Source organism: Suncus etruscus, chromosome 7 (genome assembly GCF_024139225.1).
Source record: "Suncus etruscus isolate mSunEtr1 chromosome 7, mSunEtr1.pri.cur, whole genome shotgun sequence".
In the NCBI taxonomy this organism is placed as follows: Eukaryota; Metazoa; Chordata; class Mammalia; order Eulipotyphla; family Soricidae; genus Suncus; species Suncus etruscus.
Genome location: NC_064854.1, coordinates 106,768,452 through 106,793,446, shown reverse-complemented (window position 1 = coordinate 106,793,446; position 24,995 = coordinate 106,768,452). Strand labels below are relative to the sequence as shown.

Below are 24,995 nucleotides of genomic sequence, written 5' to 3'. Positions count from 1 at the left end.
TTAATCTACAAATATCTTTTGCCAGTCACCCATTCTAGCCCTTGAGGGTAAAATAGAAAACACAATTTTACATGTTGAAATTAACTTTAAACTCAAATTCAAACAGAGGTTATTGCTGGGAGGTTAAAGTTTCCTAGAAGTTTACTTATAGCTTCAACCTTTCTATATAAACTCTAACTTCCTCTTGTTTTTGTATACCTCTGTATTTGGCAAATCTTTTCTCACAACTCAGTACCACTGGATTTTAATACACTCCTTTCCCTTACTACTCAATCCCAAGTCATCTCCTGCCTGCTCTTATCACAATATACTGTTCTCATAAAACGTGTAACTGTCTAAAATGTTTCAAAACAGGTTTCAAATAAGGCTCATTCATAATTTGTATGTAAATAATGTCATGCCACTTTTGTTCATTTATTGTTTTTTTCCATTAGGACTAAATCTTGCTTCATCAAGTTGGCAAGTAAATTAGTTCTGCTGCCTCTTAGGTGGGTGTCTTTCACTTTCCTTTTATTGGTCATTGTTGCTTAGCCCCTGGAATTCTATATGTTTTAGGTTTCTGAGACTTATAAGTTTGGTTGTGGTATACTTGGCATTATTTCAACATTTGTTGAAATACTGAGGAACATAAAGGAGAACCTGTAGATCCCATTTGGTAGTGTTGGACAGAGAAACTCAAGATCAAACACATGACCTCATACATGTAAAACAGGTAGGCCATCTACCACTGAGTCATATCGCTGGGCCTCTGGTATACTATTTGCTCTAAAGGCAAGGTTTCAAAAGTTGAATTTTAAAAACTAAAAAATAAATCAAACTTTAAAAAAGTAGTCTTGTCTCTTATATGAGTTTTAAAATGATTACTTTAGATTTTCAATTATAAATAAAAGTACAATAGACACAAGCATAAAACTTGTGATGCTAGATCACACCTGGCCTTCATCTCATGAGTGGTGGTGTATACTAAAGGATATACCTTTGGAAGATGTCCTTAAAAACGCTGCTCAAGAGTGCAACCGTGGTTGTGGGTTATTTTGAGCTAAGGTCAATGGAGGCTTTGAAGCTCAAGATAAGCCCTTTCCATTCACTTAATTATCAAGAGAATGAACATTAGTGGAGGGCAGGATGATGATCAGCCAGATATGTATTGTACAGAAATTACATTTCTATCAGAAATGGCAGGAAAAACATAGTTACAAATCATCTGGTTTTATCATATAAGTCTTCCTCCTCTCTCCTTGAAACCTCAGGTGGTTCTTAGCCCATTTTTGTGGTCTAGAATAAATATACTCATGTTGTTCTACTTATTTCACATCCATATAGATTCTTCATATGTATGTAATTAAACCCGTACTTTCCCTCTATTAATCTGCCTGATGTTAATTTGATCGCTTTGACTAGTGCAAAAAGAAACCAGAAAAGGAGGAAATTTGCTGATTTACCTCCATAGTACCGAGAATCAATTGTTGACATTTTCAAAACATCATTTTTGGTTCAGTAGATTTAGGAGTATGTCTGAGTAAACTGTGAAAATTACAATAGCTCAGAGCTTCTCACCCCTAGAATCACTGACATTTGAAGTCTGAGAATTCTTATTTGTTTGTAATTTTTAGGTCCATTAGCAGAATTCCTGGCTTCTATACACTGGTAACATTAGCATACAACCACATTCTAAAATGTGACAACCTAAAGTATGTCTAGGTATTCTCAAATATTACCTGCGGGACAAAATCATTCTGTTAAACTCTATAATAGATAACTTGGGTTTTTTTTACCCATAAATTCATCTTGCATGTACTGGTTAATTCTTCAAATCCAATGTGCATAGGCCACAGATAACCTCCTTAAATAAAAGGTCATTGAATGCAGATTGAATGCAGATAGTTTCTTTTCTTTTTTTTCTCTCTGTTATTTTTTGGTCAAAACCATTCGCATACAGGGCTTACTCCTTGTTCTGCACTCAAAAATCGCTCCTGGCAGGCATAGGGGACCATATGGGATATCAGGATTCGAACAACCATCGGTCCTGGGTCAGCTTCGTGCAAGGCAAATGCCCTACCACTGTGCTAGCTTTCAGGCCCAAATGCAGCTAAGTTTCTATGCTTTATTTATCTTACATCACTAATCATCTACTATAATTTTTGGGATGAAGTATATCTGATGCTGACTCCAAATATTTCTGCTTAACTTGATTTTTCTCTTTCACATGCAATTGTAGGGTTAGTCAACATTTTTTTTGCCAATTAAATGTGAAGTAAACTGAAACAATCTCCAGGTAAAAATGTAAACGTTCATATTCTTTTTACTACATGTTGATCTAATTTCAAGGTTAGTGACATTTGCGATGGTGACTGCTCCATCTGTTTAGATCGGAATAATCACAATGAGCAGGACCCGTTCTTGATATACATAAAAATGAAAATTTGAACTATTAAAAGTATGGGATTTTACAGCTTTCCGTTTTGTTTTGTTTGCTTATTATAAGACCTATATGTTGTTTTTAGTATCACAGACATTTGAATTTAGAGAATCATTGAGGATGGTCAGTTTCTTTTCTCTTTCCATGGGGTTGAGAAGAAAATTTCTCCTGCTCCTTGAAGTTCTTTCATATAGCCAGATAATCAAATTAACATCAAGCAGATTAGTAGGATGAAAGTACAAATTTAATCAAATATATATTGTAGTCTACATGAATGTAACTTCTAAAATAAACAGTGTTACATAATCGTACTTTTTTTTAGATACAGACTAAACTTTATTCAAGATGGAAAAGGAAAAATACTGGAATGGGGTACATTGGCAGTCAAATTTGGGGGATCAGCCCCAAACTAACAGGTCCTTCCTGGGAGCCTCCACTGGAGACAGGTGAGAAACTCCTTCTCAGGGTCAGATCCCAATCACTTCTCAAGTAGAGTATAGTAGGATGCAGGAGGAAAAGTGGGGGGAGAGCTCCTTGGAGGCAATGGGGACTTCAAGTGGTCTAGAGGGAAATGAAAGGGACTTGGTAAAGGAGACTACAGGGTAGGGAGTGAAAGGGTAGACAGAGAGACCACTTTCTAATTAAAGAAATGTGACATATTTAGAAAAATTCTTTTCAGAGCAAAGATGATTCCCTTTGGGAAAGCTAGGTGATTAGGAGAGAGGCTCAGGCAAAGGTTGGTGGGAACAGAGGCAGCCATGGAGACCCTTTCAGTGCAGGATCCAGAGGCCAAGACCAGCCAATGTGGTGAGGAAGATAAGGGCAAGGGCAGGGTTAGACCAAGGATTTGGATTATTACAGTTGTCCTTGTCACAGCAGGTGGTATTGCAGTTGGGACCCAACTTTCAACATAATTGTATTTGAGCAAAAGAATAGGAAAGAGATCTAGAGATTCTGGGAAAGAGGAGGGGGATTCATATAATAAAAATCAGATAATCGAGGGATTTCAGAAACAAAAGAGCAGGTAAGGCTTTCAATGCACCAGAGTGATCCCTAAGATAGACCTAGGAGTATTAACACAGCCCTAAGACAGACCCACGAGTAAGCCATTAACACAGCCATAAATTATGGCCCTCACTCAAAAAAAAATTATCTGTAACTTGATGGTTGTCCTATCATATACTTTAAGATATAGCAAAATCCTAAAGATTTTACTGATAAGAACTTATTTCTGAATCATTCCCTTAAATAAGGGAGTGGAAAGGTTTCTCTTGAATTTATAGGGCTTCCCTTAACAGTAATTTGAAAAATTCACATACAATAGTGACCATTGTTTAAGAAGGGTTTTTTTCTGGACACCTTGCGGAGATTTATTCCTGTCCCTTCGGGAAGTTATTCAGGATGAATCTATGCCTTGAAGTTCATCTGGGCAGATAACAGAGGTTCCTCTCAGATTTACTATAATTAATCTGCAAATGTATTAGTAAGATATAAAGAATTAAGTTAAATTGTATTAGTTATTTGAAAAGTAAGCTGAATTTCCATGTTACTAACAGACTATTGCTACTAATATTGACAGAGCTTTCTCTGAACTAATCAGTATTTTAAGTAATTGTCATAATTTTTATACTTTATTATGTTTTTTTGAGATAAATTCTATCATTAAACTTTAGAGTTGTGAAAAAAAAGGCATGAGGAAGTTATCTGGTTTATCATAAGCTATAATTACAAATTGGTTTAACTGGGCAGTTTGATTCCAAAAATCTTTGTCCCGTGATAACTAGTAACCTGTCTCTTAAAAAGTGATTCTTCTTAATCATCCAGGTGTGGTTCCCTCCCAAAATAAATAAAAATGTGTTTCTCTTTCTGTTTTTCCTCCAAACTAATTCCCTTTGCAGAGATAAACATAAACATATGTGTAATTGTTTTCTAATAATAAAGTGTTGAAGGGCTGATAGGAACAGCTCAATAGCCAAGCACTTGTGTTGAATGCAAGAAATCAGGGTTTGATTCTTGGCTCTGGGTGCCTCTATCACCACCAAGAACCAACCCCCCCCCAAATATCAAGCCAGGAGTAGACCTTGAGCACTGCTGGGTGTAGCTCCCAAACAAAAAAGGTGAGGTTTATAAGAAGTGATGTAGTATAAAAGACCATATATTTGAAATGAAAATGAATAGCATTTAAATTCCCATGCTTTTCCAGAGAGTGTACAAATTGAGTTGATTAAACTTAACATAACTAAGTAAACACATTTATTTCGTAGAATTTGAACTGATTATACAAGTGTTTATACAAATTTTTACAAGTTTATACATGTTGTTTATACAAGGAGTTCTGTAAGATAATTATTCCTTCTAATACTTCTTTGATATTTTTGTCACATTTAATGGCTCTAATACATTTTTTTTTCATTTACACTTTGTTATCTTCTCTCTCATCTCTTTCTGGTTTGATCTCAAAAGAGACAGCAACAAAACAGAAAAGGTCAGGAAGAATAGAACAGAATATGTTTATTCTGCAGGCAGTATCAGCATACAGAAAAGACTATTTACTTATTTATTTATTTATTATTATTATTTTTTATATTTTTTATTAAATCAAGTAAGTGGATTTGAATTTTAGTTCTGGCTAATTAATTAGCTTACTTTTGAAATTTTCTTTTTTTTTTTACATTTTTTTAAATTTTATTTTAATTATGACAACAAAGATGCAAAGAAAGAGGACAGGGTAAAGTTACAGTGGAAGCCCAATCACCCATAAACAGAATTCTCGGTAGTCCCATCGATGATATCCCAGCCTTGAACTTTCAGCCAAAAACATTAAGAAAAACAAAACTGAACCCATGTACAATACAATTACTTTGTCCCTCAAATCCCCAGTTGTAGTACATACTAATTCTTAGCAGCACACAAGATAATCTAAAGACATTAGACTTATGTAACTCCTTAAACATTGAGGGCAAAGTACATTTCTCTAGTTCCATGCACATGCTTACTAGTTTAAGTTAACCTCAAAAGTTTTAGTGGGTTGTTTTTCTTAAGGATTGGAGTCAAGGGAACATAGTAAAAAACAGTATTAAAGTGGCATTTGTTTGCATAGGCCCACCAAAACATAAGGGACATGGAAAGACAAATTATGGTCTAAATACAAGGAGACCCTACCCCTGAAGTTTCCTGGCACAGGACTGACTCTAGGCTCCAGGCAAACTAGTTTGTCCAATTCAAGTCATCGTCTGTAGTGGCAATACACCTCCATTCCTCACATAGTCTCTGTTGTTGGTATCATGTTTCTGTATTAAAGATCCTTTGGTCTGCATATCCCATATTGCAGTCAGGATGGTGCAGAGCATCCTCTCATTTCCCCTCACACTTAAGGGGCACTAGAGAGAACCATGTCCTGTAGAGCAGGTCATTGTTGCTGTCAAGTCTTCTCAGTGTAAACGGAAGTCTCTTTTTAGGAGGTCGATATCAGACCCTTGGTAGTGTCTTTCCTGGTAGAGGACTGCTTCCAGCTGTTGCTATATCAGACCTTGGATGTTTCGTAGATAGCTTGCCTGGTTCTGGCGTGAATGGCGGATGCCCATTCTTCTGAGGCCTGTGCCAGGTCATTATATCAATGTTCAGGGTGTAAGGTACATTGTACTGAGATTTATTAGATAAGAACTTATCTGTATGTATGGTGTTTTCCCATTTTAATGTGTCTATGCAAACAAGGATCAATGCCATGAAGCGTTATTGGTGCATCTGGAAGCAATAGGAACAAGACCAGCAATTTCCATGACATAGTTCAATCATAGGCATCAAACTAAGGGACAGTTCCAACAACAATCCTTACTGATCAGCTTACAAAGAAAAGACAAGATGAAAAGTGGATAGAAACATCATGGTAGAAGAATATATAGAGAGTTATATCAGTTAAAGAAAATACCCATAAAATATACAAAAGATATATGAGTTCAATATGTGTTCAATTTGTGTCTTTCTAAATAGTTCTAGGATTTGTTAGATCTACTGTATGTCTTAGGTCAGAGATTAGAACTGTGTGTTACTGAAGTTAAGAAGGGTAAATCTGGGGTACTGATGGTTGGGAGGAGCATATGTTCGCGCGGGGGCCATAGCCCCTGCGCGGTTTGCAAAATGTAGACTGGTATAAAATTGCCAGTGACAGCCTGAGTATAGCTGAGCAGCTATCTGCCACCCACCAGATCAAACTCCACCCCCTCAGCCCCACCCTAGGCCAGTCTCCGGACAGGGAATGGGGAAAACCCAGGGTGCCCCGTCAACTCCTTCCAGGAACCCACCTGGAGATCCGGAGGAATGGGGGAGAGGGGGGTCGGGTGACCCAGGTCCGGGCCCCCCTACCCTGGGCTGGGCCAACAGGCCGCTGGCACATGCGGAGGCCTGCCAGCTGCCCACCCATGCCGGCTAAAAATCCTATTTTTTTTTATGTTTGGTTTTTAGGTCACACCTGGCAGCTCTCAGGATTCCTCTTAGCTCTACGCTCAGAAATTGCTCCTGGCAGGCTCGGGGGACCATATGGGATGCCTAGATTCAAACCACTGTCCTTCTGCTTGCAAGGCAAACACTTCATGCTATCTCTCCAGCCCCAGAGATGATTTTTTTTTTGGTTATTGGGTCACACCCAGCAGCGCTCAGGGGCTACTACTGGCTCTATGCTCAGAAATTGCCCCCGGCAGCCTCTGGGGACCATATGGGATGTCGGGATTCGAACCTTCATCCTTCTGCATGTAAGACAAATGCCTTACCTCCATGTTATCTCTCTGGCCCAGAAAAGACTATTTTAGATACTAGACTCAAACCTCATATTTCATTAAAACCACAAGCCAATAGCTGAGAACAGAGACAGAGAAAATCTAAAGATATTGAGATATCACCAGTGACAACTATTCAAATGATTAAGCAGAAAAACCTAGAGAAAAACATGAAATATACCAACCCTCCCCCCAAAAACAAATGATAGAAACAGTAATTAAAGTCCTAATTTTCAATAATTATCCTAGATATAAATTATCTGAGTTAACCAATAAAAAATACTGACTGGCTTTATAGATTAAAATATAGATTCATAATAATCTCTATTATGTATATACGAAACTGATAAGAAATCAAGACAAGGAGATTCACAGTGCAATGTTGTAATAAGTACTTAAAGTTAATAACTGAGAAAAAGGGAGGAGTTCTCACTTAAATTTGGAGCATTAACTTTAAAAATATTGAGCAAATGTCCAAAGAAACCCAAATATTACTCTTTGACTAAAAAAATGAAGATAAAAGTGATGAAGGGAATGGCTACAAAGACCTTTTTATCTTATACTTCCACTGAAAATTTTGTAATAGGCAGATTGAGAAACACACATATAGGGATTTGAAGCAATACTACCCATATATTATTATGTTGCAAATCAATAAAATTTAATTAAAAACAATAAGCAAGAGCATTAAAAGAGTCCTGGAATATACAAAATAGTGCTTATGAACCAAAAATATGATATTAAGCACTATGTATGATTAATTCAATTCTGTGAGAGATACTTAAAGAGGAAAATTAAAAGTTTCAAATGTTAAAATAGTGTATTGTTGTAAACTGAATCAGTGCTTTTAACAAGGTGAGAAAACCATGGCACATAGAATCACAAAACAGAAAGTACCAAGTTGTACAGTAATCTCAATTGGTGACACTTTTTTTCCTAAAAGATAATTGACAATATCTGAGAACATTTTCATTGTCATATCTTTGTGGGCAGTTCTACTGGATAGAGGCCAGGAGTACTGCTAAGTACCTGTTAACACATAACCTTCACTCCAAAAAGATATAAAACTTCAAATGCTGATAGTTCTGAGATGAAGAAATCCTGAGCTATAACCACCAAAAAAGCTAAATATCCCTAACATTTGTGTGATATGCAGTTAAATATGCTTTAACACATTTGGAGGATGAATGTATGGTAACAGAACCTGAAAAAAATCAGCATACAGAACAGTATTTACCAAGGGGGTGATTTGGGAGGTGGGTGTAAGGGGAATCTGAGGTATTGGTGGAGAGGCACTGGCAACCTGCTTATTGCATAATGTGTGCACAAAACTCTATCATTAATAGTACTGTAAATCACAGTCTCTAAATAAAAATTGGAAAAAAAAATTAAAACGTAAAAACAATCCTACAGCACATCATTTTTAAAATTATTTCCAGGATCTTTACTTATTTAACTAAATTAGTACATGGGTATGGTTAAGTTGTTTACATCCACCAGTCTTGGGTATTTTAATCATTGGCATGGTGGAGGAGGGAAGAGTGACCATACTAAGAAGTGCTCAAGGTTTATTCCTGGCTTTGTATTCAAAGATCACTCTTGGTGGTGGTTGGGGTGCCAAATGCAGTGCTGGACATCAAACCAGGGTCATTCTTGAGCAAGTCAAGTGTTTTAAGTTTGTGATATTTCCCCACACTGGTTTGTTTAAACATCTTTAATATAATTCTTATAAAAGTTAATTGAAATGTGAATTTAAGGAAAATAAAGTAGATAATACTTAGCCAAGAACTCCATTTTTTTGTTTAATTATGGACCTGAGTTCGATCAATATCAATATTAAGACAAGTTAAAATGTTACCTTCTAAATCAAGTTTTGAAGCTTTAACCCCCACACCACCTGAACTGAATCTAGCTCTGAGTTCTATGATGCTCAGAGGGGCAATCCTAGAGATTCTCAGTCAAATGGATTGGATAGTTAAATGTTGGGGCCAAGTACATGATGCTTCTGCTGTCCTGTGGTGCTTAAAAAAGCCAGGTTCATCCTGATAGTGCTCAGAGGACCCTGGAGCCACACATGGCTGTACTGTGGAGGGGTCTGTGAGTTGAACAAGGATTGAGGGATTGGACACATGCATGGTCTCTAATCCTTATACTATCTTCCCATCCCTGAAATATACTTTTATGCTAATTGTGATTGCTTTTAGCCCTCATTTTCTAGGTTAATTTTTTTTAGAATGTTTTATTTAGACAAACTTGCTCTCGCTTTTCTTTTTTCCTCCCTCTCTACTTTCCCCCTCTCCCCACACACCTAGCTGTCTACACTTTGAGATTTTTTAAGCATCTATTCTGTCTGCTTTATTATATAAGGATCCAGCAGATTTGTGTGTAGCTACTTTCTGGTTCATAGAGGTGTTACTTCAGTTCTCTAGGAATTCTTTTATAAAACACAAGTCTCACTCAGATCAATGCATCTTTAAACATAATCTCCAGCTCTGAGTTCTACCTCCTAATACCAGCAGTGGGGATAAGGATTCAATATAAATTTTGAACACATTTAGTCTCTATCTCTGTATTTCTAAAATCTAAACCTATTGTTTTTGGCACCAGGAACATTGCTTTATAGCATACCTGCCCAGATTTCTAGGAGAGGGTAGAGATAAATAATTTTTGAGGAACTGAATATCCCTGACACTAGTTTTACAGTCACCATTTAAAAAACATATATGCTAAGTTTAGACACTTGAAAGGCAAATTAATACATTTAAATTATACCCAGTATATTAAAATTCATGATTCACGAAGTGATCTTCTAGTTATTACCATATTAGAGCCTAGATTCACCTCAAAGGAAGTACAAATTAAAATAGCACAAAAACCAGTGATATTCACTTACCAGAACCAGTAAATAGAATCATTAATGGCTAGTCAAACTTTGAGTTTAAAAGAAGATGAGTCATTTGTAATATGCTTTTATAAATTAAAAAATAACTCCTTTAATAGCTAATTTGAAATTAGATTCAGATTATGTTTGTTACTTGATTTCAGGCATTAATGTAACCAACACAAAAATCTTTAGCAAAAATATATCATATTTCGTTGTATCTGCATCCTGAGAAGGATAAACATATTAAAGTGTCATTTGATAAAATGTTAAGAGTCACTGGTATTCTCTTCTCTTTCATTTCATATAACTCATTTCATTTCATGAAGCTCAATTTCACAGCTTCAATCAGTATTGAAAAGGAAAATTGGTAAAAGGTGGAATCGATTTGCAGAATGGAATTGCTATTTTCTTTAACACCTTTTTCATCATCCTTGTGTTTTGTAATACTATTGACAGTTGTCTGATCACAACAAATAATTGCTAAAAGTCATTTTCTAAAGTGGGGGCAGAAAAACACCAACAACACTAAAGTCGCCAGTTGATTGTGATTTTATAAAAAATTCTAAATTTGTAATCTTGCTTTAGTAAACTCTCTCTCCTCCCCTGAAATTTACATCTAAAGTTTTCTTCTCTTTGGTCAAAGAGATAGCATTGTTGGTAAGGCACTGTTTGGCATACAGCTAACCTGGGTTTCAACTCTGGCACCATATATGGGTCTCTGAGCCTTAAAAAGGAATGCATACTGAGCACAAAGCTAGGAAGAAGTCCTAAGAACATCTGGGTATGGGACCCCAAACAAAAAAGCTTCTGCTTCCAAATAACTATGATCATAGCAACCTTCTTTGCCTTGGTTCTATGAAAATAAATATTTAAATCACTAAACATATAATTTGAGCTAAATACATATCCTTCAACATTTGTTTCCTTTTAATATTCTATTCCTACTAAATTTCATGTTTAAGCTGTAAATATATGAGAAAATTTCTCCAGAGGACTTTATGCTATTTGATAGTTAAGCTGTAAATATATGAGAAAATTTCTCCAGAGGACTTTATGCTATTTGATACATTAAGATGAAAATTTGTTTACTTTTCTTTCTGCTTTTCTAGATCAGCAGTAAGTTCTTACTAAATATCAAATTTTAGCATTTTAGAACAAAGCTTTGTCTATCTAATGTTAACCCTAATAACAAGAACTCCTTTGTTTTCTTACAGATAGTGGAGAAAGAATAGTGTGGGACTACTGATTCATATATTGCATCCTTCACTATCCATTGTTCTTTTAAAATACATTTCTTTGGGAGGAAGACACACCCAATGGAGCTCAGGGGTTACTCCTGGCTCTTTGCTCAGAAATCACTTCTAATAGGCTTCTGGAACTATATGAACTGCTGGGGATCAAACCCAATAGCCCCCATCCAAGGCAAATGCCATACCTGCTGTACTATCGCTTCTGCCCCTTAATATACATTTCTAATGATTAAAGTACGTAATGCCATCTGCCCAGTAGAATGGAGTTTACAGTGATAACAGCATTATAATTTTCTTTGTTTTGCTATTTTTATTCAGGCTGATCTATTTGCTATCTACTTACACCCGAATTTAAAAAAATATATCAAAACATCATAAAGCTTTCTTTTTAGTTAATTAAATGATATCATCACTCCTGCTAACTACGTGAGAATTAAATAAAAAAGAAAATGAGCCCAATTTAAGAGTTAGATAGGTAGCTATGACAAAAAAACAATTAGAAAAATAATAAAAAAACATTTTAATAGGTTTGAGAAAGTGGCTAAATCCTCAATTCAAGATCTTCAATCAAGAAATTAAAATTCCTTTATTTTCAGTGTTAGAAAAGCTATGTGCAGAGAATAACCATATATTTAGAAAAAAAATTCCTCACTGATTATTCTACCGTGCATTTACTTCAAAGTTGTAGCATTTCAACCGTTAATTTGTGACTTAAATTCATTTTAAAAATATTATCCATGATGTGCCAAGGAACACTGCAAGTTGCTAGAATAAAATAATTATAAAACATGATAACAGTACATTTTCTGCTCTCTTCCAAAAGATTAGCAATGCAAAGCAGATAACATAGGACCTATTATTCACATGTTACGTGTAAAGAATATAAGTGCTCAATAAATAATCTTAATTAAGATTCCCAAATGAAGTGACTAAAGAGTGAGACTTCGATGATTTTTCCCTGAGTCAAGGTATTTTCAAATATTTCTTCACAGGAAATCATAGATGACTTAGTGTGTTAACCCCTTCTTTTCCAAGAAGCAAAAGAGAAAAGTATCTTGAAATTCCTCTATTTGGAGAAGTCAAACAGGTGTTTTCTGGTTCTGTGATTAAAAAAGCAAGGTTTGAGTGGAGGCGAATTCTGCTGGGCAGCAGTTGTCAGCAGACCAAGTCAATCTGTGGAAACCAGAGAGGACTTGGCCAAGGCGATGCTATTTCAATTGGGTGTCCCAGGTGACTCATCAGAGATGGCTTGCTTTTCGGGCCTTCTGATCTTTTCCTTCAGGGTGGGGTTATCAGATTTCCTTGGCAGTTTTGCAAAATAAATAAATAAATAAATAACCCTCTGGATTATTTCCTATAATAATGATTTCATAGCCCTTAAGCAGAGACTGCTTTCATGCTCAAGACTTGTCATGACAGGAGGTTTTGGGAAGGAAGCACAAGGTAAAAAGCAAGCAAACAAACAAAAACATTAAGACCAGCCAGGGTCCTAGAAAGAGGCCTAAAAACTGAGACTGGCATTTCAGGAGCTTTCCCTCCCCTGAGCCCCTCAGAATGACAGCTCGGCTCCGGCCCGAAGACTACTTCTTCCGGCAGGCAACTCACGCCTCACTGCTATAGGCTGGCGTGCTCCCAGAGCTCCGCCCCCTCCCGAATCAACCAATAGGAAGCCTCGACTGGGGCCCCCGCCCGACCCAGACCACGCGGGACCGAGGGTCCAAAAACTACAGTTCCCGAGGCACTTGGGCGCCTGCCAGAGCCAATAGGAGCCCGGAATGCGGAGGCGAGGGGCGGAGTTTAATGCATAGGCACACCTCATTGGCTGGAGCCAGCTTAGAAGAGCCGGAACCCGGGAGCCTGAGACGCTCATGACATTTCCTCTTGAAATAGCTTTAGCGCCCGGGCGCCGTGGAGAAATGGCCGCGTCGGCAGGTGGGTCCGGTGGTGCTTCGAGTGGGCTGAGGGAGGAAAGGTGGGTCGGGGGCCGGGCAAGTCGGCTGGGGGGTTCCGAGCTGACGACACGAAGCCGGAGAGAAGGATGGAGAGGGATGAGGAGGGATGAGGAGGGCGGTCCCTTGGGACCGGGATGGGGAGGCCGGGTACCCAGCCGTCGCCCGAGGGCGGTTGGAAGCGGTTGACAAGCCCGTGGGGTGGGGGCGGGGGGCGCGTCCCGGCCGAGTCGCCTCGGACACGCTCAGGTTGGTGCCTCGCACGGGTTCTCCTCCTCCTCCGCGCACGGGCGAGCCCGGGACTTGGGGCTCGCCGTGTCCTCCGGCTTCGCAGCAGCTCCCAGGCGGGTGTCCGGGGGTGCTGCTAAGAGAACGACGTCTTTTTTTTTTTTTTTTTTTTTACTCTCCAAGGGGGTGGGGAGAAAGGCAGCCTGGGGGAGAACACACACACACACACACACACACACACACACCCACACGCACGCACGCACACGCATCCATGCACACACACCCAAGGGGAAGGGGAGGAAACCAGCCTATGGGACACACACACTACACAGCACACCCTTGTGCCACCCCCTAGCCTAGGGAACACACACATGCATACACGCATGCACGCATGCGCATGCCACCCGAAGGAGAACACACACACACACACACACACACTCGCAAACACATCAAGGGCGTGGGGGAGAAAACCAGCCTATGGGACACACACACACCATACTCGCGCCACCGGAAGTCCTTATAGGGGAACACACATACACGCATACATGCATATACGCATGCGCGCTCGCGTCACCGAAGCCAGCCTAGATGAACACGCATGCGCGCACGTCACCGAAACCAGCCTAGTTGTACACACACACGCACACGCACGCAAACACGCATGCGCGTGTCACCAGCCTAGTTGAACACAGATACACGCATGCGCGCTCGCGCCGCCCGAAAGCCAGCCTAGGAGAACACACGCACACACACCAAGAGGGTGGGGAGACAACCAGCCTATGGGACATACACACATACACACCACACTCGCGCCATCGGAAGTCCTTATAGGGGAACACACACACACGCATCCACGCATGCGCGCGCGCTGCCCAAAAGCCAGCCTGGGGAACGCACATACACATACACACACCATGGGGGTGGGGAGGAAACCAGCCTATGGGACACACACACCCCACACTCGCGCCACCGGAAGCCAGCCTAGGAGAACGCGCACACACACACATACATACATACATGCACGCGCGCGCCCCGCCCGAAAGCTAGCCTAGGGGAATGCACACAGGCACACACACCAAGGGGGAGGGGAGAAAATCAGCCTAGGAGGACACACACACACACACTTTCGCGCTGCCCACACTGCTTCCAACTTCTTGTGGTTGTCCGATTTTTTTTTCTTTTTTTTTTTCTTTTTCCTCCTAGATAGAAGTAAATCGTCCCCCACACCGAATGGGATTTCCTCTTCTTCAGAAACCGCCTTCGAGGCCATGGACTCCTTCCATGCTTGCAGTATTCTTAAGCAACTCAAAACCATGTATGATGAAGGACAGTTGACAGACATTGTAGTGGAAGTGGATCACGGGAAAACATTTTCCTGTCATAGAAATGTGCTTGCTGCAATCAGTCCCTACTTCAGGTATGATGCTAACAGACATTTCTGTGGCTGTTCCCTGAGCATTATCCACAGAGTAGCTAGATGAAGCAGCTAGGACAAGGCAATGAAACAAATCGTTGGTTTAGAAATGGAGACTGCTAGGATCTAATTTATTCGGTTCTCGTTTTTATGGTAGGGTAGCTGCCTCTAGAATTGACTGGTTTTTATGTTAGTAAATCTGTTTTTATTTGTCTTCGGTAGATCATGATATCTAGAATTGTGTTACCCAACATGGCAGCCATGAGCCACTTGTGGCCTCTTAAATTTCAGTTGTTTAAAATGAAATGAATGGGTGTGAGAGATGGCTCTTAAGACTGAAGTGCATTTTTTCCACATGCTGGAGCCGTGTAACCACTCAGAACAACCCCTCTTTCTGTTCTCTATCTCTACCCAAATTAAAAATGTAATATTTCTGTCACACTACATTTAAAGGATTCAAGGGCCACATAGTGTTTGCCTCGTATGTACAGCCCATATAGAGTGGGGGTTCAGGGGTGCTCAAAACAATGAACTAAAGAGGAATGAAATAGTTTCTGTGCACCTTATCACTAGTGGTTACTTCCAAGATTTTTAGGAGTGTTTTTAAGCTAAATTTTCATTGACTTTTTTTCCTCTGTCATAAAACCTTGAAAGTAAAACAATGTAAATATCAAATACTCTGAAATCAGTGATAAATGCTGTTTTCTACTTGTGTTTAACTTCTTTTGTGTCAGGTGTTCACTTTTTAAGTCTTTCAATATTCAAAAATGGAGTATGAATGACAGTGAAATATTTTCTCAGGATACTCTAAGGTGCTTTTTTCTTTTGCAGGTACTTACCCTTAGGGCTTAGAATAGTGTAGTGTTCCAGACAGTAGTTTCTTCTTCCTCTTTCTCCAAGTACTGGTTTAAATATAGTCACTTAAGTTTGATGCCTGTTATATAACTATTTGGACTTGCTAGGGTAGGTCATTGGACTATTAAGTATTAATCATCACGAGATAAAGAACTGGAAAGTAGGAAGAAGAAACTCATACACAGAAGTCATGTCATTTGGTCCGCCGAAGGAAAATTCTGTTGTGATTCATTTGTTCAGTCTCTTTATGCAATTCAGTCATTTATGTGATTAAATATATGTCAATTACTATTTAGTGACTTCTGAGCTAGGTATACTTCACACATATTACTTTAAATAATTCTTTGTACAGAAGTTCCATTTTACATTGTGGTAAACTGAGGCTCAGGCAGGTTAAGTGACCTATCTAAATAAGCTATCTCACTAGCTACAGGAAAGGATGGATTTTATTTTAGAGCTAGCCTTCTTAGTGCATGATTTAAGGAACAAGAGTGGATCTTCCTTAAAGTTTTCTTTTTTGGGGTCAGAGTGCTAGGATAGTGGTTAGGGCATTTACCTTGCATATATTCCTCTGAGCCTGCCAGAAGTGATATCTGAGCATAGAGCTAGGAGTAAGCCCTGAGCACTGCTGATGTGACCAACCCCTGCCCCAAATCTTATATGAGTTTTTATTATAAATTAGGTTTTGAAGTGAAATAAAGTACTGGAATTTCAAATTGAAAATATCTGTCTTAATAAAATTTTATACTCTAGCATGTATCACTTAGATGTCAATTAAATTTTTTGAAAACTATGACCAATCCCCTAAAAAATTGTTTTTAAATATATTTTCTTACCCAGAAGTTAAGGAAATGCTTGGAAGATTTCTAAGCATAAGATATGGTTAGAAAGGCTTAAGAATTAGGTTATTTTTTGCAGGAGGTTTTTGTACAGTAGTTTCATATTAGTGCCATTCTTGTGAGAATTAAAATATCACACTTAATAGTTTCTAAGTCTTGCATCACTGCTAGAAGAATTAGAACAGCTTGAAACCTGGTATGGTGGTATTATCATTCTAGTAACTTGTCAGTATTAAATTTTTTATAATTATTCAAAATGTTAACTGCTCCAACATTTTGTGTGAGGAAGTACTACTATCTCCTGTAGTTTATGCAATGAACCTCAGAGGAAAGCTCATCAAATGTCACACTACTCCTGTGTCTGGGACCAGCCTGTTCAAGTCAGTAGTAGTTCCCATGATAAATAGTTATGTGGTAATACTCTCCTTGGGGAATTAATTTCTACCTAATGAAGAGCTTTATTTTTCTTTTTAATTGGTTGCCTGTATAACTGAGAGTTTTGTGAGCTGAATTGATAGCTAACTCATACATTATTGGATCATTTGGTTTTCAATGGTCAAAAATTAATCATCTTATAATATTTATATAATATAAATGTTCATATTTATATTATAATGTTTAATATTACAGTAACATTGTGCTTATTATTTACATGTAGATATAAAGTAGGATTTTTTATTTTTCACTCTGAAAGATCTCCAGTATTTTTTATACTATATTTTTAAATTTCATGTGCTTGGTGGAGACTTTAGAAGTGACTGAAATCTTTGACAGATCTTTTATTGGCAATATTTATAGGTATTTTTCAAAAGAAGTACTTAAATATGTGGAAGAGATCTCATTTAAGTATTACATTTAATAATCAACTCTTATCATTAATGACAGTTAGTTTCTTCAATAGACATCTAATAAACATTTTAGAACATAGCTCCTTTTTCATTGCACTCCTATGTTCACTGCAGAACTGTTTACAAAAGCAAGAATCTAGAAACAACCAGAGTGCCCAAGAACAGTTGAAAAAGCCACAGAATTCAATGAAATACAACACAGCTGTTAAGAAAAATGAAGTCATGAAATTTTCTTAAACATGGATCAATATGGATAGTACTATGCTGAGCAAAATGGGTCAGAGGGAGAGGGATAGAATTACAGCAAGCACACTTATTTGTGGGATATTTAAAAAAAAAAGTATGGTAATAGTATCCAAAGACAATAGATATGAGGACCAGGAGGACTAAACATGGTAGGAAGCATGCCACAGGTGGGGAGTAGTGCAGTTAGGGCAGAGAAGGATCCACTAAGACAATGACAGTTGGAGAGGGGAGACATTGGTGGAGGGAAAATGTGCACTGTTGAAAGATATTGAACACTGTATGATTGAAAGTCAATGACGAACAACTTTGTAACTATCTCATCGTGATTCAATTAAAAATTATTAAAAAAATGAAAATAAAGAGGTTTTTGTTTGTTTTGTTTTGGTGTTTGGGCCACACCCATTGGTTCTCAGGGGTTATTCCTGGCTATGCCCTCAGAAATCGCTTCTGGCTTAGGGGATCAGATGGGATGCTGGGGGATTGAACCCAGGTTCGTCCTAGGTCAGCCGTGTGCATGACAAATGCCCTACCACTGTGCCACTGTTCTGGCCCCTTTATTTGATTTGATTTGATTTATTTTTGGGTTTTTTTGGGGTCACACCCGTCGGCACTCAGTGGTTACTCCTGGCTATCTGCTCAGAAATAGCTTCTGGCAAGCACGGGGATGCCAGGATTCAAACCAACCACCTTAGGTCCTGGGTCGGCTGCTTGCAAGGCAAACACCGCTGTGCTATCTATCTCTCTGGCCCCCTTTTATTTTATTTTTAAGTTTAATTTTGGGAGGCATGGTTTGAGGGCTACACCCAGTGGTGTTCAGAGGTCACTCCTGTGATGCCAAGGGAAACATATAATACAGGAGAGCTAATTGGGGTCAGTACATGCAAGGCAAATAATTTAATCTCTGTATTGTCTCTCCAGCCCTCCTTTTTATTTAATTGTAAGAACATTTAAAGGAACCTTAAAAAAGAGAAAAGCAAAGCAAAATGTTTGTAAATGACAGCAGATATTCAGGTTTTGACTACTTAATGTTTTGGTCAAGGAAGTTATTGGCCAGAGATATATTAATCTCAAACATGTTTTCAACCGTAAACTTTTATCTTTGTGTCAGTTAATTCACCATATATAATTACCTTTTTTTTCTTGCTATGTTAACTTTTATGATCTATTGTCTTAGTAACTTTCAATGTGGAATACTGGAACTAGAATTATATATAGGGGTTATGGCATTTGCCTTGCATGCAGGTGACTTTGGTTTGATCCAGGCACCAAATGTGGTTCCATGAACATGTGAAGAGGGATCTCTGAGTACAAAGCCAGGAGAAGCTCTTCAAATTGCAAGGGTAGGGCCTTATACCCAACGTAAACAAAAAAATAAATAAATAAATATGCAAGACTATATTGGTAACTATCACCATATTTCACTTTACTCACCAAGAGTTTACTTACTACTTTTTGCCCACCTTGGTGTATCTTGTCATTTTGAACACATGTTATCTCATAAAAGTTTTATTGACTGGAGTGATAGCAGAATGGGTAGAGTGCTTACCTTGCACATGGCTGACCTAGGTTCAATCCCTGACTTTTTATCTATTATCTTCAAAAACTGCCAGAAGTGATTGATTCCTGAGCACAGAGCTAGGAGTAATCCCTGATCACTGTTGAATGTAGCCCAAAAGTTAACAACAAAAAGAAAAGTTTCAACAATATACAAAAAGTTCTATTAAACAGTCTCTTTTTATATTGATGTGTTACATTGACACTCTATAGATAATCCTTTTGGTTTTTGTAGATTTTTGTATGTTTGGGAGACACATTGAGTGGTGCTCAGGGAGTCTTACCTACATGTTGACTGATTTCATTTCAGGTGATGTATCACTTGGGGAATCAGACAGTCCAAGAGTTGAAATCATGCTACATGTTTATCATGTTTATTAGCCTTTTTTTTTTTTTGATTTTTCGGCCACACCTACTGAAGCTCAAGGGTATGTGCTCAGAAATTGCTCCTGGCTTGGGGGACCATATAGGACGCCAGGGGATAGAACCTTGACTCGTCCTAGGCTTGTGAGTGCAAGGCAGATATTCTATCGCTTGCACCACTACTCCGGCCTCGTTTAATAGCCTTTTTAAGCTAGCTTCCCTGATTCCCTATAGGTATTCTTAAATTTACTGAACTGTTGATTTAAGATGTCACTTTTTATAAGGTTATAAAGCTTCATGTCTCCAAGGTAACAACCAGAAAGACTGGATAAAGGACTCTAAGGTAAGTAAGGTATCTTGAAATAAATACTTCATTTCACCTTTCATTATATTCTTTCTCAGAGATGGCACCAAATGAACTGGTTCATTTGAATTAAGTAGGGTTTGTGAGATTAACTACAGTAAATCTGCTGCATTGTCAGTTTTCTTCCATTTAAATACAAATTAGGTAGTCCCTTTCAGTTTCATAAAAATTACCTTTGTAGTAACTTTATGCTGTTAAAATTTTGCCACAATAATTTTAATTTTTCGCACACATGTGATAGTTACCACTCTTTCCTCATAGATCCATGTTCACTAGCGGCCTTACAGAAAGTACTCAAAAAGAAGTTCGAATAGTTGGCGTTGAAGCTGAATCGATGGATTTAGTCTTGAACTATGCCTACACCTCCAGAGTTGTTCTGACCGAGGCGAATGTTCAAGCCTTGTTCACTGCAGCTAGTATCTTCCAGATTCCTTCCATCCAAGACCAGTGTGCTAAATATATGATCAGCCACTTGGACCCACAAAATTCTATTGGGGTCTTCATATTTGCTGATCATTATGGTCATCAGGAACTTGGAGATAGATCAAAAGAATACATCCGTAAAAAATTTCTGTGTGTCACCAAAGAACAGGAGTTTCTCCATTTGACAAAAGACCAACTGATAAGCATACTAGACAGTGATGATTTAAATGTAGATCGAGAAGAACATGTATATGAAAGCATTGTAAGGTGGTTTGAACATGAACAGACTGAAAGAAAAGTGCACCTTCCAGAAATTTTTGCCAAATGCATACGTTTTCCTTTGATGGAAGATACCTTTATAGAGAAAATTCCACCTCAGTTTGCACAGGCTATATCTAAAAACTGTGTAGAAAGGGGACCATCCAATACCAATGGCTGTACTCAGAGACTTGGAATGACTGCATCTGAAATGATCATATGTTTTGATGCTGCCCACAAACACTCAGGAAAGAAGCAAACAGTGCCTTGTCTAGATGTAGTCACAGGAAGAGTGTTTAAACTATGCAAGCCGCCAAATGATCTAAGAGAAGTTGGGATTCTTGTATCACCAGACAATGACATTTACATTGCAGGAGGGTACAGGCCAAGCAGCAGTGAGGTTTCCATTGACCATAAGGCAGAAAATGATTTCTGGATGTATGACCATTCCACCAATAGGTGGCTATCCAAACCATCCTTGCTGCGAGCCAGAATAGGCTGCAAATTGGTGTTTTGCTGTGGTAAGATGTATGCAATAGGAGGCCGTGTTTATGAAGGTGATGGGAGAAACTCACTGAAGTCTGTTGAATGCTACGACAGCAGAGAGAACTGTTGGACAACTGTTTGCGCAATGCCTGTTGCCATGGAGTTTCATAATGCTGTGGAGTACAAGGAGAAGATCTATGTTTTACAAGGTAATTATCTAAATGATTTATTTCTTCATAAAAGGACAAAAATGGTATGTTCTATACAACAACAAGCATTTTTTTCTTACTAATTGGTGACTATCTCTGGCTTTTTGTATGTTTTTGGACCACAACCAGCTGTACTCCTGACTACATTCAGTGGATGAGAGTTTGGGGGTCGGGGGTGTGTGTCCAAGCAATGGGATGCCAGGGAGCTGGCCCAAGTTGATTTTGTGCAAAGCAACCTCTTTATGCACTGTACTATCTCTATCCTCATATCTGATTTTCTTATCAAAGTTGTTGGAATAGTATGAAATTTAAGCTCGTGTCTAGAAAGTATAGTTCTGAATAAAAAAATAATAGGCATTTTCCAGTTACCAAAATGATTTGCAAGCTTTTGTTCTTAATGTTTTATGACCTCTTGAGTATTTTTGAAAACAATAAAAATAACTCAGCATGTGGGAGAACTTCATTTCACAGCCAATTTTAAGACAAAAAAATTTTCTTTTAAATTAATTTTACCAAGAAAGCAAAGTATATGCCTCCCCCCATTTCCTTTTTTTTTTTTTAGTAATATGGACTCAAAAGATGTAGCTATTTTCTTACAGAACATACTGTATTAATTTAAAAGTCAAAAGAAAAAGAGCAAACCATTCACTAAAGTTATATTATTCAGCTCGAAATGAATTTTGCATAAGCTCTATTATTGCAAGTTTATAAAAAATTTAATTGTAAAGAATTTGAAGTTATGCTGTGTGGATATTAATTGCATCGAGCTTATGATACCTTCAATAGGTTTAAGCATTTATTTTCAATGGAAACTTTGGATATGTCAACTTTTATTTTTGCCATTTCTTATACAAAGTGAGATTGTCTAATTTATTTAGCTTTAAAACAGAAGCAAAAGTTGGAGAGCTGGAGTGGTAAAACAGTAGGTAAAGTTTTGTTTTTTGTTTTTTAAATCGGCCTTCCTCTCTTCCTCTCACCTGGTACAATATGCTTGCTTTAGCCTTTTTTTTTTTTTTTTGCACAGCTGTTTCTATTTTTTTTAAATTGACTCTGTGGGATCGAGTTAAAAAGTTGTCATAGTTGAACTTCACTCATACAGTGTTCCAATACTCATCCTTTTGAAAGCTTTTCTTAATTACTCACCATTGGTTTAAACTTATTAAAGAGAACTTTAGAGGTAAAATGATCTATATCTCATAATTTCTTTTTAAAAGAAATTATGAGATATTTTAATTGAGATTTTTAGATAAGGTCGTACACTTTAGAAAATTTTAATTTCGGGGCCGGGCGGTGGCGCTAAAGGTAAGGTGCCTGCCTTGCCTGCGCTAACCTTGGACGGACCGCGGTTCGATCCCCCGGTTTCCCATATGGTCCCCCAAGCCAGGAGCAACTTCTGAGCACATAGCCAGGAATAACCCCTGAGCGTTACTGGGTGTGGCCCAAAAACCAAAAAAAAAAAAGAAAATTTTAATTTCTATTTTTATAAAGAGTACTGTTAGTAACAGAAAGCATGTATACGCAAAAGCTGGGAATTTAATAATCTATTGTAAGAAAAATTTAAAGGAAATAATCACTAGCAGTTAAATTTGTAGATAAGAGTGAAGAGTAAATCCAGTTAAAACCAATTTTCAAGAGGGTGCTCAGTATATAGACATTCCTTTATTCTACAACATAGTCAAAACTAGATATGATATTTGTATTTTATTTTGTGTTTCCTATTTTAGGAGAATTTTTCCTCTTCTATGAGCCTCAAAAAAACTACTGGGGTTTTTTAACCCCCATGACTGTGCCTAGAATCCAGGGCTTAGCAGCTGTATATAAGGATTCTATCTACTACATAGCTGGAACCTGTGGAAATCATCAACGTATGTTTACTGTCGAAGCCTACGACATTGAGCTAAATAAATGGACTCGCAAGAAGGATTTTCCATGTGATGAGTCTATAAATCCCTATCTTAAACTGGTACTTTTCCAAAATAAGCTTCATTTATTTGTTCGAGCTACTCAAGTGACTGTAGAAGAACATGTCTTCAGAACCAGCAGAAAAAATTCCCTTTATCAATACGATGACATCGCTGACCAGTGGATAAAAGTTTATGAAACCCCAGATCGGCTCTGGGATCTCGGCCGGCATTTTGAATGTGCCGTTGCTAAACTCTATCCTCAGTGTCTTCAGAAAGTTCTTTAATAGGTAGTAGGCCTTAGTGGCTTACTGGCATCTTGTACTTGAGGAAATTTAATCCTCGGTGATGCAAAACATGCTGTCAGTATTGAAGAAAGCTGAGAGAGTTTGTATATGGAAATGGGTGCTCCTAAAGATTAAAGATTACAGTATAGGAAGGGAATTTTTTTTTCATTCTTGTGAAGTTTTTATTTTCAGTAAGCAAAGTTAACAAAGTGCAATTATCAGCATATTTTTCCCCTGGTATAAAAGTATCAGATTATTCTAGAATTTTGTGGTAAATAGTTACTGAGCTAACAGAAGAATTGACAACTATGCACTCTTAGAAGAGCATTAGGGTATGATTGGTTAGAGATACCCAAACTAGTTTGACGTGACTTTTTATTTTAAATACGGGTAAAAATTTGAGGCAATATCACTAGGACTTTAGCTGTGATCTCTCTAACATAGGGAAGCACTACTTAGATCCTCATTCTTAATATATAGATATATAAAGAGATAGATATATATTTGTGTACTGTTCTCTCGTGTTCTTGGATTAAAGTGTGTTCTGTTAGAATAGATGGAAAGGAAAACAAATCCGTTTCAGAAAGAACATTTGGTCTGATTATTGTTTCTCCATGTTGCTTTAAAACGTCTATGGTTTTAAGGTAGTAGTTTTCAGTTTATAAATTTTTCAAGTTCTGACACTGTCTTTAAAAAAAATCCACAAAGGGCTCAAATTCATAGGTGGCTGGTGCTAGTATAATTCATGTGTATAACTAGATAGATTTAAATTGTCTGAGCCTATATCTACCTTTTATATTGGTATGCTAGTTTTGTGGCCATAGTTCTTTACTAGAAGAGCTCTGGCTTTTTCATGATGTTCTTTATGTACATGATAACAAGGTATGGCCACTTACTGATCTAACTGGATTTATTCTTCAGATAGTGAGAATATTATACTTAGTTTGCACTAACATAGGCCGTCTTGTCGCCTGACATCCTTTTCCATTCCCTACCTGTTCAGTCATTATTGATACAATGAGAGTAACTTATTTCTCTTCTGCACAGAGCATAATGTGAAGTTTTACACCTGCTTTTAAGATTCTGTTTTTCCAAAATACAAAACTCCTACAGTGATCTAATTTAATGACTTTACTTTACATATGACAATTCAAACCTCATTATTGTGTTTATTTTTGCACTTAACAGTGATAATATTTTTACACTGAGAACCTTATCTAGGCTGAAGGTAATTGAGAAGCAAAAGTATGAATAGAACCATAGCATTATAGGTACTTAATCATTTTTCATATTTAACTGGTGAATTTCTAATAATTGGGAAATATTAATGAAGTCCAAACCAACTCATTTGTAATACCTAAGGCAAATATTTGAATGAATAACTTTTTTACTATGTTGAGAATAATTGATAAAGGATATAGTATAACCACGAATCTCTCCTCAACT

General features: G+C 37.7%; 1 protein-coding gene across 1 annotated transcript; it reads left to right on the top strand.

Annotated features, from left to right (window-relative positions):
• Window positions 1-13,211: 13,211 nt before the first annotated feature.
• Window positions 13,212-24,068, top strand: KBTBD8 (kelch repeat and BTB domain containing 8). The gene is made up of 4 exons (XM_049777114.1): window positions 13,212-13,257; window positions 14,706-14,919; window positions 20,247-21,361; window positions 23,086-24,068. Exons 1-4 carry the CDS (start codon window positions 13,242-13,244, stop codon window positions 23,547-23,549), a joined length of 1,809 nt encoding a protein of 602 aa, XP_049633071.1. The 5' UTR covers window positions 13,212-13,241; the 3' UTR covers window positions 23,550-24,068.
• The last annotated feature ends 927 nt before the right edge of the window (window positions 24,069-24,995 follow it).

What these genes read in the sequence shown, in the direction of transcription:
- KBTBD8 (XM_049777114.1), top strand. An exon ending in GCAATCAGTCCCTACTTCAG is followed by an intron (nt 14,920 to 20,246) that starts GTATGATGCTAA and finishes CTTTCCTCATAG; the next exon opens with ATCCATGTTCACTAGCGGCC. An exon ending in GAAGATCTATGTTTTACAAG is followed by an intron (nt 21,362 to 23,085) that starts GTAATTATCTAA and finishes TTCCTATTTTAG; the next exon opens with GAGAATTTTTCCTCTTCTAT.